Below are 16430 nucleotides of genomic sequence, written 5' to 3' on the forward strand. Positions count from 1 at the left end.
GCAAATGCATCTGTAAATATTTACTTTGATAACACACGACACAACTCTTGTTTGTTAATGGCTTAATGCATCATTCTTCACATGGGGATTTTTTTTTCTCCTGAGACAGAGCTTGCCTGTATCATGAGTGACTTCCTCAGAGGCCACATGTAACCTCTCAGTCAAGGGAATATGAGATCAGAGCCAGAACTGAACTCAGGTGTCTCATTAAATGCCCTGGCTACAAATGCAGTTCATGGGGTGAAGACTGGAAGGAGAACTCCAAGGGGCACTTGTGCTTACTTATTAAATACTGGATTTTAACCTGAAGCAGCCTGGGGTTCGCAAGAAGGCTGACAGCATCACTGTCATGGGTCCAAGTCATGCTGACTTTCCACCATGTAGTTTTGTTGTGATATGTTGCTAAATAGAAACAAGATTGAAATGACAATGTAAGAAACTCTTCAGAAGATTCAGAGTTACTGTACAGTTGATTTTGTTGTTCCTAGCTCGTATTCTGATGTAAATTGGTCTCTCTCTAGCATCTCAGGGTTTTTTGCCTTGTGCTTTGCAACCTTGCTGTTAATAACACATCTTGGGACAGCTGCTTGGGCCATTGAGACTGCAGAATGTGCTTTATAGAAGTGAGGAACCACAGGATCATCTCCCAGAGCTGCTGTGGAAAGAAATCTCATGTTTTTTACTTACAGCATGAAGTACATCTGGCTTTTAATGTTTGCAAGCAAATATCTGTTTCAAAATACAACAAGGACTTGATAAATAAAATTGGTTGGTTTATGTTCCAGAATGCTGTTGACTTAGCAGGGATGACACTAGTTAAATATTATTTATGCGAAACAGGGCTAGTCAAACCCTAGACATTGGAAATGCACTGAAGTGCATTGTGATTGCAGATCTTATGTTTGCACTCTCTAAAAAAATTAGGGATGAATGTAATTTCTGTTGAATAGAGCTTCAGAAGACCAGTGCAATCAGCTACTTCAGTTATAGTCTTTCAATAAATGTGGGACAGATGTCTATGTGTACTCTTAAAAGAAAGTACATTGCCTAAACCAGCTGTCTTTCTTTTACAGAATTTTCTTAGTAAAATTGCCTTACTTAATATATAACTATACCCCAGAGTACATTTGCAGGTTAGTTGTTTGACAGGGAAATTTTGATGTGTTGTTTCAGATAAAGTCTTTTTCTACACCAGTGGTTTTGTTCTCTAATAATCTGTTGTATTTTCCCCTGCAGTTAGGTTCTCTTAGAGAGAAGTTCCCAGGGTTAGGTGAGCATTTTATTCTTTTTGATGCTTTTTAAAAAAATAAGAATATTCCAAATGTTGTAGCTTTTATATAGTTTCCAAGAAAGATGAGTTTGCAGCCTTAAGAGGGGAATTACAAAAGAAAACATTAAGGAGGATTTGTGCCCTTCTGAAAGTATCCAGATTGTCCTGATCACCTTGGACAGTTTGTTCCACTCCTTTTGTGATAATTCACATTCCTGCCTATAATCTGGTTTTTATCTCTTTTCTTTGGTGTCTTTCACCCCATCTAAATTCTGAAGAGAGGGAACTCTTACTTGTGTCTGCTTGCAGAATGTGATTGATGCCATTAGTGCCCTGTGAATAATCAGTACTAACATACTGACTGTTTTCTTTCCACAGACCAGGTAACAAAAGGAGATCTTGAAAACGTTCTGCAAAAGTTCACAGGGGACATCATGCAAGTTCCCCCACTGTAAGTTCCATGATATTCACTCACTCTTGACAATTGTGTTCGGCTGTCAGGACTTGCCAACAGAAGTCAGCTCTCTCAGGAGTATTAAGACACATTTTGACAAGAGGATAGAGGCCAGGCAGTCAGGAGTTGAACATTTGCAAGTACAGGTCGTGCCCATTTGAAGATCCAGCACAAATGGTGACCTGGAGTCTGTGGGTGTTTTGGGTAACTGTAAAGTAGCAAAAGTCTTAAACAGCTTTGCAGGGCTTGTCTTCTGTCATGCAATCTCACTGCCATCTCTGTGGAAGTGCCTTAAATGAATGAGTGATTAATGACTGAGCTTCTGTAGCTTAGCAAATTTCATCTGGTCAGGTGAGCCATACTAGCTGGCAGTGTGCATGACTTAGCTTGTGACAGATGGCTTTCATGGTGGTTTAAGCCAGCCTGCTTTCCTTTGCATTTGCCATGTGTCACTTACTGTGGTTCCAGTGTGAGCCCTGTAAGGTCAGTAATGCCCCACGTGTTCTGCTTCATGTGACCTGTTTGAAATTGCCCTCTCACACTGTGAGCAAGATCCTCTTGGATTTTTCCATGGTCATCTTTCTGTCATGACCAAAGTTGGAGCTTTGGATAAAGTTCCATGTAATCAGTGAAATCAGTTTTTGTGGTTGTGTAGTGGTTCCCTAAACATCCTAGAATGTAGCAGATGCTGTTCAGGAAAGACCCTGGTGTGGGACAAGGAAAGGTGCAATGCAGAATTACAGGAGTTGCCTGAGTGACTCCCAGTGCTCAGCTCAACGTAGCACTGAAGCAGAGGATGCCCTGCTGACTGCTGAGACATGGGATTCTAGAGGCAGCTGCAAGTGTGGTAACCCTTATAGAAACCCTTCTGTTTCATAAACTGCAAAGTGAGTGATAAAATGCTTTTAAATCTGTACAGCAAGAGAGAAATACAAGGCCATCTCTTGTTTCTGGTTTATGTTGCTCCTGGTAAATGGGATGATTCTGTGTCCAAGAGATTTCAGCAGCGCTCACTGGGTTTTTGTGGGTTTTTGTGAGTACTTGGAGAGTTGTAAAACGTGTGCTACCCTAGTACAATATTGCCAGGATCTGGAGAATGGGAAGCCTGTTCTATTACAGCCATATGACACACGTTTTCATGCTCTGTCTGATCAGCTATTCTGCTTTGAAGAAGGATGGAGAAAGGCTTTCAACTCTGATGAAGAGAGGGGAGGCAGTGGAAGCAAAGCCTGCTCGGCCAGTGAGAGTATACAGCCTTTCTCTCCAGCAGTTCCAGCCACCACTGTTCACGCTGGGTAAAGGTCAAAGATTATTACATAGAGCAATGCTCCCAGCTTGTTAATGTTTATTTACACTCAGAATGGGACTAACAGAGTGAAATGGGTTTCATTTCACTCAGCTACTTATTTTGGTGTGAGCCCATGTGCAGAGACTTTCACTTTGTATTAAAAGCACTGTATTTTGGTTTAAGTTAAGCTGATTAGATATAATCTCTCAGTGAGGCAAAATTCTGAGAGACTGGTCAGGGGATTATTTGCATCTGTCCATGATTTTGCAACCTCCAGCTCATTCCTCTCTCTGGTCTGCTTACTTCAGTTTGCCATTCCTACACACAAATTCCCCGACCTGCTGGTATCTCTCTCAGGACCAGTTTCAGTTATTGTCAGACCCCTTTCTTGTTGAGGAGGCAGGATCTTATCCTTCCTTCTGTCATTCATCAAGAAAGTTGGGTAGTACATTAAGAAGCATATTAATAAATAAACCAGAAAAGACTCTTGTAAATGTTTAATGCTACTGTAAGGTCAAGATGATGCCTTGCATTGATCTGTCTGCCCAGTTAATCCCCAGTCCTGTGATGGACCAGATGTTTTATGATGAGCAGGTATGAGTGACAGAACTCAGTGCTGTGTGACTTCAGCCCTTTATGGTTGGGTGACAAGTAGCTGATCACTGGCAGAGGGGGAAGGGCTGAGAGAGCAGGGAAAGTTAAAGGTGAATTTTAAAATTTTAATGGAGCTGCCTGTCTGCAGCACTGTCAGTTTAGGCTATACTTGAAATAACTTGCTTTCATCACTAGAAATATGGAATCAACCTGAAATGCTTAAAATGAATAGGACTGAAACATTTCTTAACATACCATAGCAGGTTCTTAAATTCTGGTGAGTTAGTACAGTTGCCATTTTATTTGCTTTCCCTCCTGTCTAGCTTAGCAATTTCACCCTCACATATGTTCCAGGATGAATAATTGATGTTGCATCCTATAAATATTTTATCACTGGGTTGTTTGCTTAGCGCATTTTTACATTTATGTGGGGGCATGGCTTCTATGTAGATTTCACATGGCACTGGCAATTTACCATGTCACTTTTAACATTCCAGATGTTGAATGTGGTGGTGGCTTTTATGTCAGGAGCCTGGTCAATGACATTGGCAAAGGTAGGCATGAAAAAAACTGCATGACCATATAAGGAACAAGTGTGTGTTTATGGAAAAAAATTGTCATTCTGTATATCTCAAGTAACTAGACCTGTGTGTTATTTTGCAGAACTGTAGTGCTATCACTTGTTTTTATATACTCAGGTAATTTCCTTAGGGGCATGGGGGAATGATGGCTAAATAATTGCCAGGGACCTTGGGGGCGAGCTGATAAAAATGGAGCAAGCCATAGCACTGAGCAAGATAATGCAAGGCAAGGGGGGGGACTTTTTTTCCCCTCTCTTTCATGTGTTAAAGCTAACTCAGATTAAGGATCAGAAGAAAGATACTGTCTTTTTAAACATTATTCATCACATTTTGAAAACAGATTGCACAGAACATTACCATGCACATAATAAACCCTATCTGCTGGAAAGACTTCCACACTGGTGATGATTTTTCGAGAGTTTTATTTCTACTCTGCCTGAACAGTGAATAGTTTTGCTTTCCCACAGGGTTATTTGTCTTGTGCTCTGTATCTATCAAACTGCATGATGGAGTATAGATAATCCATTTCTAACTTTTTTTTTTTTAATGATACATTTGTAGGAAGGCAAGTAATGTGGGATAACCCTATGAATTTCAATGTTGTTATTTGTGCTTAGGCAAGTCCAAGTTTCTGTTACTGCCTTCTGAGCATACTGGATTATGTTTAGCCCTTTAATGAAAACCAAGATAAAGTCTGTCCATGGCTGGCTTCTTTTCAAAAATTGAAAATGAAATAAAAACCTTCCTGCATCAGAAAGGATGGGAGAGAATATTTTAGTGTACCTGTGTGCTTACAAGTCAGTGTTTGTTGCTGTTATGTTTTGTAGCTTCTTGATATGTAATTATGTCCTGCTGATATTTATTTAACATAGGAGAGCATTTGTATGTATTTTTTTATTTTTCCTTTTCTTAGTTTCTGTTATCCCGGTAGGCAGCACGGGATAAAAATGTTAAAAATACCTCTTGGAGGCAAGAAGTGCTAAGGCCTCAGAATGTGTAGAAAAATAGTTCAAGGTCACTTGAGAATGCAGAATGTTCTGCTTACATCTTACAGCATTTTTTCCTCACTTTCCATTCTGGTCTAAATCTGGGAAAATTCTTGACAGCTTTCTGTCAGATTCTGAACTCTTTACTAAACTGGACAGTTATTAAAATCAAAGGACATCCTTGGGTCAAATTTAAGAAGATACAAATGATTGATGAATCTTCATGACCTTCCTTGTCAAACAAAGCAGAATAATGGAAAAGGCTACATACAAAAATACATTTTAAGTGAGCTGGAAGTGGTTACACTTTTAAAGTTTATCCACGTGCTTTGTCCAATCCCTCTTTCCTTCTTTTCTCCAGAGCTCTCCACCTGTGCCTCGGTGCAGGAGCTGACGCGCACCAAGCAGGGGCCGTTCACGCTGGAGGAACACGCCCTGCACGAAGACAAGTGGACAATTGATGAAATTGCTCAGTCCTTGGAGCACTGCACAGCCCTGCTCCTGGGAGAGCCAGCTCGGAAAAAATTGAAGACAGAGCATCCTGGTGAAACTGCTGTGATCTGTGAGGATAAGTGATAAGTTGGATCAAGGAAAAAGACTGGATGATTGAGATGTTTTAAGATTGGATTGGGATTGTCTCGCCTCCTGTGTAAATCTACAAGTCTCTGCTGGGAGGATGACAAACTGCAACACAAGAGAAATGGCTCTTTTGTTTCCTGGGGTTAGAATGTGCACTGAAAATATTCAGTGCTAAGTGTTTCTTGATTGTTTACTTTTCTTCTTGCACACTTTAACTGATGCCAAATTTTTATAGACTTTTAAAGAAGCTTCAGGGTGCAAGATGGCTGCTGTTGAGAATTCATCAATAAAAAAATTATATGCAATAATGTCTGATAAATGTGTTACAAAAAATGTTTCCTTTTCTTTGCAGCTGGTACTCAAATGCTGAAATACCATGGTGACAAGTCTCTCATAGATTAAAGGACCCAAGAATGTGGTTGGCAATTTGCTTTCTTGAAATTCCTTTCAGGATACATCCATTTTACCAGAGTTTTTCCTATGCAGATTGTTCCCCAGTCAAATGTTCTAGAATGCAGTATATGAAGGTGCTAATATTTTAAGTCAAGATAATGGTATAAACAATCCCTGAAGATGATGGGTTTGTGCCTGCATCTTACAAAAAAGGTGGTACATTGTGTTGGTTCCAAACTTATTTTCAGTCTAAGAAATTAAATAAATATTGTGAAGTTCCTCATTGCAGGATACCCTTCCAGAATCTATAGGATTTGTTTTTGTTTTCTATACAATAAGAAACTGAAGTCTATGCAAGATTAATGAAGGTTTTGTTTAGAAGGAGGATAGACTTTGTTTTATTCAGTAAACAGTTTTCTTCCTTTGTATATTCTTGTAAAGAACTTAAAGGAAATGCTGAAAATAGCAAATTGAAATGGTAGAGCACTATAGCAGCAGCATATTTAAAGTACAATATGGATGAAGTAATACAAGCATACAAGAAATTCTCATTTCAAGGATGGGGGAAAAGCTTGTGTCCAGTGAGGTAACAGTGGGAGATTTTTGTTTCTTTTTGGGGTGTGTTTTCTGGTACTTTGGGTAGAAACAGAGAAACAAGAGAGTTTTCCTAAAGAAATCAAAAAAAGCAGAAAATTTAATTTTCCAGTATACTTACCTTGAATGATCAAAGCCTTTCATTGAAACACAGCTTCTCTTACTGTCCGAATCTGTTTTCCTGATTTATGTTATTCTAGTGGTTTTCTAGATTAAGTTCTCATTTATCTTCCTGATTTTTGAAAAATAGCACAGTAGATATAATTCTATTAGTCTTCTTCTTTCGTCTTCAGGGATTTGTTTCTTTAAAAATCAGTGCAATTGAGAAATCTCTCTATTAATAGGGTACATTTGGATACAGTGTTGTAAGTGTCTAACACATTCTTAATCTCATCTGTTTGTTTAATGCTCACCAAGCCTTTCTTGCTATTCCATTTAAGAGCCCCTGATATTTTTAGTTTCAAAATAACTCTATTTCCATCAGCTTTTTGGTTAGCTTGCAACTAGTCTGCTGTAATTATTGCTAACAGATCTGTGATCCTGAGAAGACAGGATCTGCTCCATAGTCTAGTCACTGGAGAGGAATGAAATGGTAATTAAAAAAAGCATCTTGTGAACATCAACAGGTTCTGGTTTAGGCTGCAAGTCCTGATGCATATGGAAAGCATAGGGAGAGATGGAATGCAGTTGTTCATGTTCAGGAATCTGCACAGAATCATTCAGGTTGGAAAAGACCTTAAAGACCATCAGGCCTGACCATTTCCCCAGCAGTGCCAAGTCCACCAATTCACCAGCTTTAGCCTTTTTTCCTGGAATCCTCTCCTCTTCCCCAGTGAATCATAAATCAAGGCAGAATTTCTTTTTCTCAAATTAATGACAAACTTCTCCCCACATAACTCCCATTGCAGTACAGAAGGTATTTCCCTCAGCAGCTGGGTAGCAGGTGTGTTTGGCTGGACAAACCCATGGCAAGCAGCAGGAAGTATTCTTGGAAAACACAGTGTGAAAAGTGCAATAAAGCCATGAACACATTATGCAATAAGCACTGATGAGTGTCACTTCCATTCCATTCCTAAACACTTGAGCTATCTGTTCAAACATTCCAACTCCTCAGGCTCCTTCCCAGTGCTTTTCCTGTGTGCTGGGCCTCTCTTGTGTGCTTTATTCCAAGTTCCCTTGTGCTTTAATGGTTCTCTGTGCCCTGAGCCTGTAGTTCCAGTGAATAGTAACTGGGAAGCTGCTGAAAAGTTCAGGAATAGCCTTTTTAGTTATGTTTTAATAAGTGTTTAACCCAGTATCTTGAAACTGTCCAGATTTGGAGGTGTTATGTTCCCATGGGAGCCTAGGAAAATACTTGTTTTAACTTCCTTATTCTTACTAACTCGTCCCAGAGCTACCAGACTTCAGAACTGAGCTATATCCACAGCAAAATGTATTCTTGTTAGAAGAAAATATTCCATGATCCTGGATTTGGTTACTGACAGTCATGATAACATTCAAGAGGAAAAATGTGTACACAATATTTCTGAGATTTAGAGTTAGTACTGTGAGAAGAGTTTCTGAGATTTAGAGTTAGTACTGAGATCACAGCTGAAGCAAATGGTAGTTAATAGGAATTTTATGGTACTCTGGCCAGAAAATGTGTCTGTGAGTTACCATTTCAAATATACCCGTGACACAGACTGAAAGATTTGTCTGATTTAAATGAATGTTGTTCATGGGGAAAGTCCTGATGCAGAAGTGTGTCCTGCTTTTTGAGCTGAGTATTGTCTGTCCTCAATGTGGACTTGCTGTCTTCAGTCCATGGAAGTACCATAGCCTGGCCCTGAGTGCTCCAGTGCTGCTGCTGCTTTGGTGAGTTTGACAAGGGCTTCAGAATTTGTCTCCCTTTAATGTCTCTGCCTAGCTGGCTGCCTTTCTTCCTTATTTAAATGGTAATTTTCACTTCATAATATATTTCTGCTGCCAGCAAAGTAAAACTTTGAGTAGCTAACTCCCCCAGTTTTAGGATACCTTATTTTTTTTATTTTAATAGATAGTGAATTTGCTACTCTGTGTATGAATTTTCTACTCTGTGTATGAATGGCTCCCTAACTCTAATGAGTAGGGTCATGATGTTTGCTTGGCAGAGTCAAGGAGTGAGTTTGCAGAGGTGTTACTTTGCTTCTGTAAGGCCTTTTTAATCAAATTGAGTGTGTGAGGGTGTGACTGCAATATACAGCTAGAGGGAAATCACAGAGACAGTGAATGGTTTCAGCCAGCCTCAGTAAAATTATTGTCTCTATTAAAAAGCAGTCATTGTTTCTAATAGCCATGGGTTTAATTCTCTTCTTTGTGAGACCTGATTAAGTAAATCACCAATACTTAAAGGCATGTGAGGCAAGCAAGTTTATCATGTGAATGCTTATGTCTGCTCTGGGTGAGGAGATGCCACGTCTCTGCCATCAGCTGCTAAGATCATACAGGTGCAAACAGGCCAAGCAAGAAGTTGGTAATTGGCAGTGGGTGGTTGCAGTGCTGGAGAAGAAAAGAACTATATTGCAAGAAAAAACCCCATATTTTGCAATTCCTGTTTTGGGGAAGTGTTGGAAGCAATGCCATGGTTCAGAGAAAGTCAGCATGGCTGCCTGAGAAACACCTTATGGTTTTGTTATGGGTGTGAGTGTCTGGGGCTTTAATCCTCGACCCTCCTCACCTCTAGCTCCAAGAAGTGGGTTAAATCAAAGCTGCAGCCTCTCCCCAACTTCTCCATATCACATTGCTCCATGTGGATGCTGGAGCATCTTCTGCTCAAACTCTGGGCTCTAAAGGGGATTGTGTGGCTTGCCCAGAAGTTAATAGGAACAGAATGAGGAGGGCAAAAAATGAGGCAATGTAAATTGAAATATAAACAAGAAATATCGTTCTTCTTGCCAGACATATTCATTTTAGGTTACAGCTCTCTGTCTGGCCTTTCCACTCTGCATCCCATTACCTTATCTATTGTCTGAGACAGTTCATCCTAAAACTTTTCTTATCCTTTTCTTATGTCTTTTGAATTCCTCTCTGGGGACATGGGAGCCTTGGGGCTGTGTGGAGCAAGGAGGCTGTGTGGTTTCTGGGGGACAGGAAAGCTGCTAACAAAGCAGAACTGAAAAGGATGAGGTGTGTCTGGTCCTTTTCTCACCATGACCCTTTTGTAAGAAAGACGTGGTTCTAAATGCTTTAGTGCCATTTCCCTGGGACATGGGATTATTTTAGATATTTCAGATTTAAGTACTTCAAAGTCAAATCTGCAGCTGAGTGCATGCATTAGAAACAAAATGCATCATTTCACAGATGTCACGCTACTTTTAGTGGCTTCAGAACATGATTTTACAGCTTAAAAGGAGGGGGGTAGAAAAGGAGAAGCAAAAGGTAAATGCATATTTCAGTTCTTATATTTTTAAAGTAGATGAACTCAGTTTTGGTAATTATGTAAGAAAAGACATCATGTTATAATGGAGAAAAAGTAAAGAGAAGGAACACATTTTTACTGCCTTTTCTGTTTCTTTTAGCACAGAACAATTAGCTTAAATATGCCATTTCAAAGCTTAAGAAGCTTTTATGTGGAAATGCTTGAGAGATTGTTACTGTGTGCTGATGTGAAAAAAGGCATTTATTTTCATTTCAGTGGTTGAAAAGATAGCTTTCTGTGATGCCCTTCAAAAGGCACTGTTTTCTTTTGCTTGTATGAAATTACAGTAAATCCTTGGCATGACTTCCTCTTGTGAGTGGTGTGTTCACAGTAAATCATTTCCCGCAGCTGGCTGTCCTGGGGATCACAAAACTGTTTCAAGTTCTGCAGGTACCTAGTAGGCATTCCCAGTGGAAATGGAACATTTTGTGCAAACACCAAATGTATTTAGAAAACAGGACAAATTCTCAGTAATCTTTGCTATGCTGATTGCTCTTTTGGTAAAATAACATCCAGGCTGCGTTAAACCTCACTGCTGTGTGCTGAGTTGCTTTGTGTACAGTTTTTTACTCTTAATTTCACAAAGGGCACTGGCAGACTCTTAAATTCTTGTCCAGGTGATTAATTTCCCCCAGCTGCTGCATACACAGAGACATTCCTGGGTTTAACCTCTCCATTTGCTCTGTAGGATTCCCAAGGACGGCGCGGTGCCGGCAGAAAGGAGCGCATGGTCACCTCCCCTGCCCCAGCCATAGGCTGCTCTGTGACATGTTCATGGTGCAAATAAACCAGAATGTTGGGAGAAGACCCTGTGCCTCATTCTGTTTTCCTGATAACCTCCAGCAAAAGATTGAGAGATCAACAGGGGACAACAATTTTCCAGTAATTCTCCCTCCAAGTAAGAATCAATGGCAAACGGCAACAAGGTCTATGGGTACAGATCTCACTTAAAGCATGTGATTATTTCTTTTGACCTCAGTGAGAAGACTCCTGTCCTGTTTTATTAAATTATGTAAGTTATTACTCACTGAATTAAGGCCTTGTGTGTTTCATTTTCACCTATCATGTTTTGGGTTTTTTTTTTCCCATTTTCGTAATGTGAACTGATGGTTTGAAAAATTGTATTGCTTCTACAGGAGAAAAAAGAGACTAAAATAAATATTAATGGTGTGGCACAACACTTGGACTTGTTCCATGTCTAATGAATATGTAGCAGTTCTATTTTCTACTTAAACACAAAAATTGTCAGAATAGAATTAGTGCTATTTTTTAAAAAAATGTGTTTATCTAGGAAATTAATTTCTCTAGGGAGTGCTATTAAAGGCTGTACAGAGTGGAGAAACTTATTTGAGTGTGTTGGTGATCTGTTTCTAGAGTTAGGAACATTTTTATTGAATTGTGTGCCATATACCTGTACCTCTGTAACAGTTGTGTCTGTTTTTCTTTGCTCTACCCTAGATGTGAATTCCTGGAAAGAGCACAGTGATACAATCCAAGCTGCTGTTCAGCCATCCCTTTCCATCAATGGAAATAGGGAGTGCACATCCCCACTTTGCTCCCCTGCCTTAACAAATCCAAGTTGGTCCTTCAGAATTTTATAGAAGCAGTCCAGAACTAAGCCATCTTTCCACAGAGAAAGCAATGATTGGGATTTCAGGAGATGAAATTTTGTGGAAGCAGAGCATGTTTCCTGGGGGCAAAGAGAGAACTCAGCAGGATTGCCTATCCCATGAATCAATATTTTGATCCTGAGCACACCACACCAGAGAGATTTTCCAAGGAAGTGCATCTTGTAGAAGAGCATCAGGAGTACAGGATCACAGGAGTAAAGCTCCCACCATTTCTCTGTGGGATTATCAGAGTAATTGGGTGTACTCTCACCTCCTTTGCTAAAGGAGCTCACTGGTTCTGTTTGACTCTCACATTTCAAGGCCAGTTTTCAGGCTCTTAGGTCAGCTCTCAAAACTCACAGAAAAGCAGTTTTCTGTGACTCTGTACACACTAGATGTGATTCAGAGAGCAGTTCTTGACACTGCATTTTTTAAATTTTCACCTTTTTAGTTTAGAGAAAAAAAAATAAAAAGGAATGCCTGGCAGCATCTCTGTTTCAGGCACAGGCTTTTTGCTTTGTGCCTGTTGTGTCAGGTAAACCTGGCATAGGAGAGGGCATCCCATGAATCTCTCCCCATGTAAGAAAAACACACCTTTGTCCCATCACTTCTGGATCATGTGCATGCTTGGGGGTTTTTCAGAGTTGGACAGCTTTTCCCAAACCCTTCTGCTCCTTGGTACCTTGGAATCATTTATCTCTCACTGCAACAATGAGCTGGTTTCATAACTGGCCTGAGGCTATAAAGCAAAGTTACAGTCTGGGGATGCTGCTGACTGTGGTCTGGAAGGGAGAAAAAAAATTGGCCAGGAGCAAGTAATTGTTGAGTGGCAGAAACACCTGAGAGGTCTTGGTAAATCAAGAAAAATGGCTGGTGTCTGAAAACACTGCTGTGGTACAAGGCTGCAAAAAAATGGGATTCGGCTTTCCAAGGTGTTTTTACAGCACTTGGCTTTGTTCTTTCTCAGCAATGTAACGGCAGTCAGAAAAGTGGGATTTTTGTATCCAGTCACACTGTTGCAGGTTTTGGGAAGCTCTGTTGATACAGCATTTGTTTATTTTCTGGCAGACTTTTCTGTATATGTGAATCCTTCAGTAAAATGCAATAGGTTGTCAGCAAAGCTGGAATTCAAACTTCCTTTCCAGTGAATTCCAGAGCACTTCCAAGGAGCAGTTCTGGAGGAGCCAGGGGGCCCTGTGGCTCCATTCCATGGGGTGCAGAGTTACTGCTCATGAAGGTTCAGGTATTTTCAGGGAATTTTCTTCAGCTGGGAAGAAAAAGAAATCTTTGGCCTCCACGTTAGTGTATTTTATCCTTCAGTGAGAAAAATGTCTTTCAGTGTTTGTTTGGAGGTAAGGTCAGCCCAGTGACTTGTCTGTTATATATAACCCAAGCCACAGGCTTCGTCTTCCATTCTGGAGATTTATTTGAGCCAGAGAGACCAGTGAGAAGCTGCAGCCAAGGGAAGGAAACACTTTATTTCTCAAAACTAATGAAATACCAGATGTGTGCCCACAATGGAAGAAATCTTAGGCTACAGTTACCTGAATTCATCTGCATAAAGGAATAAGAAACTTTCTGCCGTGTCGACTTATTTCATTTCCTGGGATGTTCTCTCATTATGGGGGATTACTTTAATTCTGCAATAATTATAATTCAACCCCATTGCTGTGTGCATGCCAGTGTATGGCTGCAGAGAGAGATCTGACTCTTGCCTCTAAAATCTGCTGTCTGTAGACTCCAGTGTGAGCTGAGGAACTGAATGGTGAACACAGAGCTTCAGCCAAGCCCAGCTGATCTTGTTATTTCATTGAGTATGAAAATCTTTAAAAAGAGAGTGAGTATAAAGAATGATTCTAAAGAGGAAAAAATATTTGCATTTTGAAATATTTATTTTGGCAAATAAACCTGTCAGTAATCTCAGGGCCAGCAGGGAACTTTTCCAAAGCAGGGATTAATGTCTGTTTAGAGAGGAGGATTCTTAGACAAGCTGTTGAATATTCTGGTCAGTGGGTTCAGTGAGCTGCTCAGGCCTGACTGCCAGCTCAGGGGTTGCTCCTCACAGGCTCCTGCTAAGTCAACAGGATTTAATTTGAGCTTGTGTTTCTGTCATGCCAACTTGGTCAGTTTGTTGGCTGCTCTGTCAAAGTTACAGCCTGGTGCATCAAAGCTTGAAAGCTTCCACACAGCTGGCTGAGTCCAAGTGATCAGAATTAACTTTGTAGGAAAAATGCATCGTATGAAGGAGCAAAAGTTGGAGTAGGCATCAGGTATGCAGGGAAAAATGTGAGGAGGAGGGAATTTTTTTGGGGTTTTTTTTTTGTGTTTTTTGTTTTTTTTTTTTTTTTGCTTTACAACTTTGTTTTATTAGAATTTATTTGGATTTGGTTTACTCAAACTTAGTCTATGCAGTCTGTGGCAGGCTGAAGGTAGAATGAAAAGAAACTGCAAATTCACAGAAATTCTCCAGGTCGGAGCTGTTATTGCTAATTGCAGAACTGTCGGTGTCATAAGGTTGTGTCATGTAAGGGCATTTTGGGGTATTACTTAATATTTACCTGCTTGTCTTGCACATCTGGAAATTCTTCATCTGCCTAGTTATGCTTCACAGAGGATGAGTCCAGGAAATGAAGGTATTAATGTGCTTTAATTTCATAAGCAAATGGTAGACTCAGGACTGTTGACTCATGGTCACAAGGGTGTCAAGCAGGGCTTTAAGGCAATTATTGAGGATTTTAGTTCACTTAGAATAGGATCTGGCTTGTGAATGAGACAGCATTAATGTGAAACATTAGAGTTGCTTCCCAGACAGTGTGTGTATCACAGCAGATGATGTTTTACCTCTCCATATGTTTCCCAGTTGAAGTAGGAAGCCAGACAAATCATGAGGAGAGGAAATAAACATCCATGTTTATGGGTGTGAACTCTTAACAGCAATTAAGATCAACAGATCTCTTAGTCAGTCTGAGATTAGCAGTTACCTGGTTCCTCCAAACTGAAATTCTGCTTGCCATATAATTTAGGATTCATGTACATATGGTTTTTGGAAATGTAAACTGGTCCCTTAGGGCAGGAAATGCAAAAAATGTATAAAATGTATAAAACTATTTTTTAATATTTCTGGGAGTAGTTTTGTGTGCCTTAAAGCCTCCAGATTGCATGTGATAAAGTCAAATTTGATCAAAACAACACGTGCAACATGCTGTGCTCCCCTCACCCCTTCACTAATGGCAGAATATCTGCTTGTCCCTTCTTGTAATTAGATCAGTCTTAACCACTCCATCTCAAAATTGTCTGTGTAATGCCCAAATATTTCCTCTGACTTCACTGACATTATTCCAGATTAATACTTGTGTGATGTAGAGCAGAAATCTGCCCTGGAGAATGTGGAACCCCAAAGGCATTCACAAAAGCCATTTTTTAATAATAACACAAAAAGATGTTACAGTTGAATGTCATTTGTCATTGTCTCCCATTTGCTTGTACCTAGTTATAAAGGAGGAATGCAGGGAAGCTCTGCCATTAGCTGCTGGCTCAATCCTGGTTCCAAAAGAAAGCCCAGAGCCCCCAGGAGTCTCTTGTGAGCAGTGGGCTGATCTCTGAGGTCGCTGCTGAGAGTCCCTTTAAATCAGCCTGGCCTTTGGCTTTGCTGGTTGCTCGAGCTGTTATCTGAGTCCTGTTTAACTGGCTACTTTCAAATGTAATCGAGGATGGTATGTTCAAAGCGCTGAGCTTTCTGAGAAGGGCTTTGCACTTTAACAAGTCATCTTCTGATGGGGTGAACAATGACCTCTGTCCTGTTTTGGGTAGAGATAAAGCTAACATGGAAGGTTCTGGCATTCTTTAAATGTCCCAGCTAAATATACTTTTATATTTCTGAGGTCAAAAATGCAGATGGCATTTCAAAGTCTGGGCTTTACTATTTTCTTTATTCTCTAAGTAATTCCTTTTACTCAGCACTGCTAAAGGAGTTCAGGCATAAGGGCTGTTCTTTTATAATGCCACATATTTGTATTGCACCTCTTACCTGGGGATATGAAAATAATTTGCAAATGTTAATTAAGGGTTCCACCTTAGTCAAGTGGTAAGGCACTGACAGATTTTCTCTGGGAAAATAATGAGTTAGGAGAGGGTTGGTGAGCAGTGCAGGGTCCTGTGTTCCATCTCACTGACCTTGACCTCTCCTGACTGCTCTGTCTTTGCCCTTCCTTTACCTGCTGCTTTGTTCTGAAGTTGTTTATGGCAAAAATGTCTTCCCAGTGTGGGAAAGCCCACAAAAAAAAGCCCCTCTTCATTCTGGGCTTTAGGAACACCATAACATAAATGGGTTTATGCTTCTGGGCTCAGTGTGGTGTGTCTGCTGGTGGATCCATGAGAAGGAGCAGCTCATGGGCCAGCAAAGCTGTGCCTGAGCTTTGTGTCACATTTGCTGTGCAAAGAGGGTGGGTGCCATGGAGCTGTGCCTTCCCTCCCTCTCTGGCATCCCCAGGTGCCTGCACAGCCTCCTTCCTCCTTGGGAAGGGGAGCTGCAGGTCAGCCAAGGGCTGGGGACACCTGGAGCAGTGGGGTGAGGTGCCCTCAGCTCTGCAGCTGCAGAATCCAGGGGGAGTTTTGAGCAGCTGGCAGCAAACTCAGCACCTGCAGT

At 40.5% G+C, this 16430-nt stretch overlaps 1 protein-coding gene across 2 annotated transcripts in view; it reads left to right on the forward strand.

The window, feature by feature from the left end:
• Positions 1-7171, forward strand: part of TRUB1 (TruB pseudouridine synthase family member 1) — a 28120-nt gene extending 20949 nt beyond the window's left edge. Inside the window, exons 5-8 of one of the 2 annotated variants that reach the window (XM_030951693.1) lie at positions 1649-1721; positions 2880-3025; positions 4104-4160; positions 5535-7171. In XM_030951693.1, coding sequence (XP_030807553.1) covers positions 1649-1721; positions 2880-3025; positions 4104-4160; positions 5535-5749 — 491 coding nt within the window. In that variant the 3' untranslated portion in view covers positions 5750-7171. The remainder of the gene's footprint in view (positions 1-1648; positions 1722-2879; positions 3026-4103; positions 4161-5534) is intronic. The other variant, XM_030951694.1, reaches the window with a different exon arrangement.
• The last annotated feature ends 9259 nt before the right edge of the window (positions 7172-16430 follow it).

The sequence above is a fragment of the Camarhynchus parvulus genome, chromosome 6 (assembly GCF_901933205.1).
Source record: "Camarhynchus parvulus chromosome 6, STF_HiC, whole genome shotgun sequence".
Lineage (NCBI taxonomy): Eukaryota > Metazoa > Chordata > Aves > Passeriformes > Thraupidae > Camarhynchus > Camarhynchus parvulus.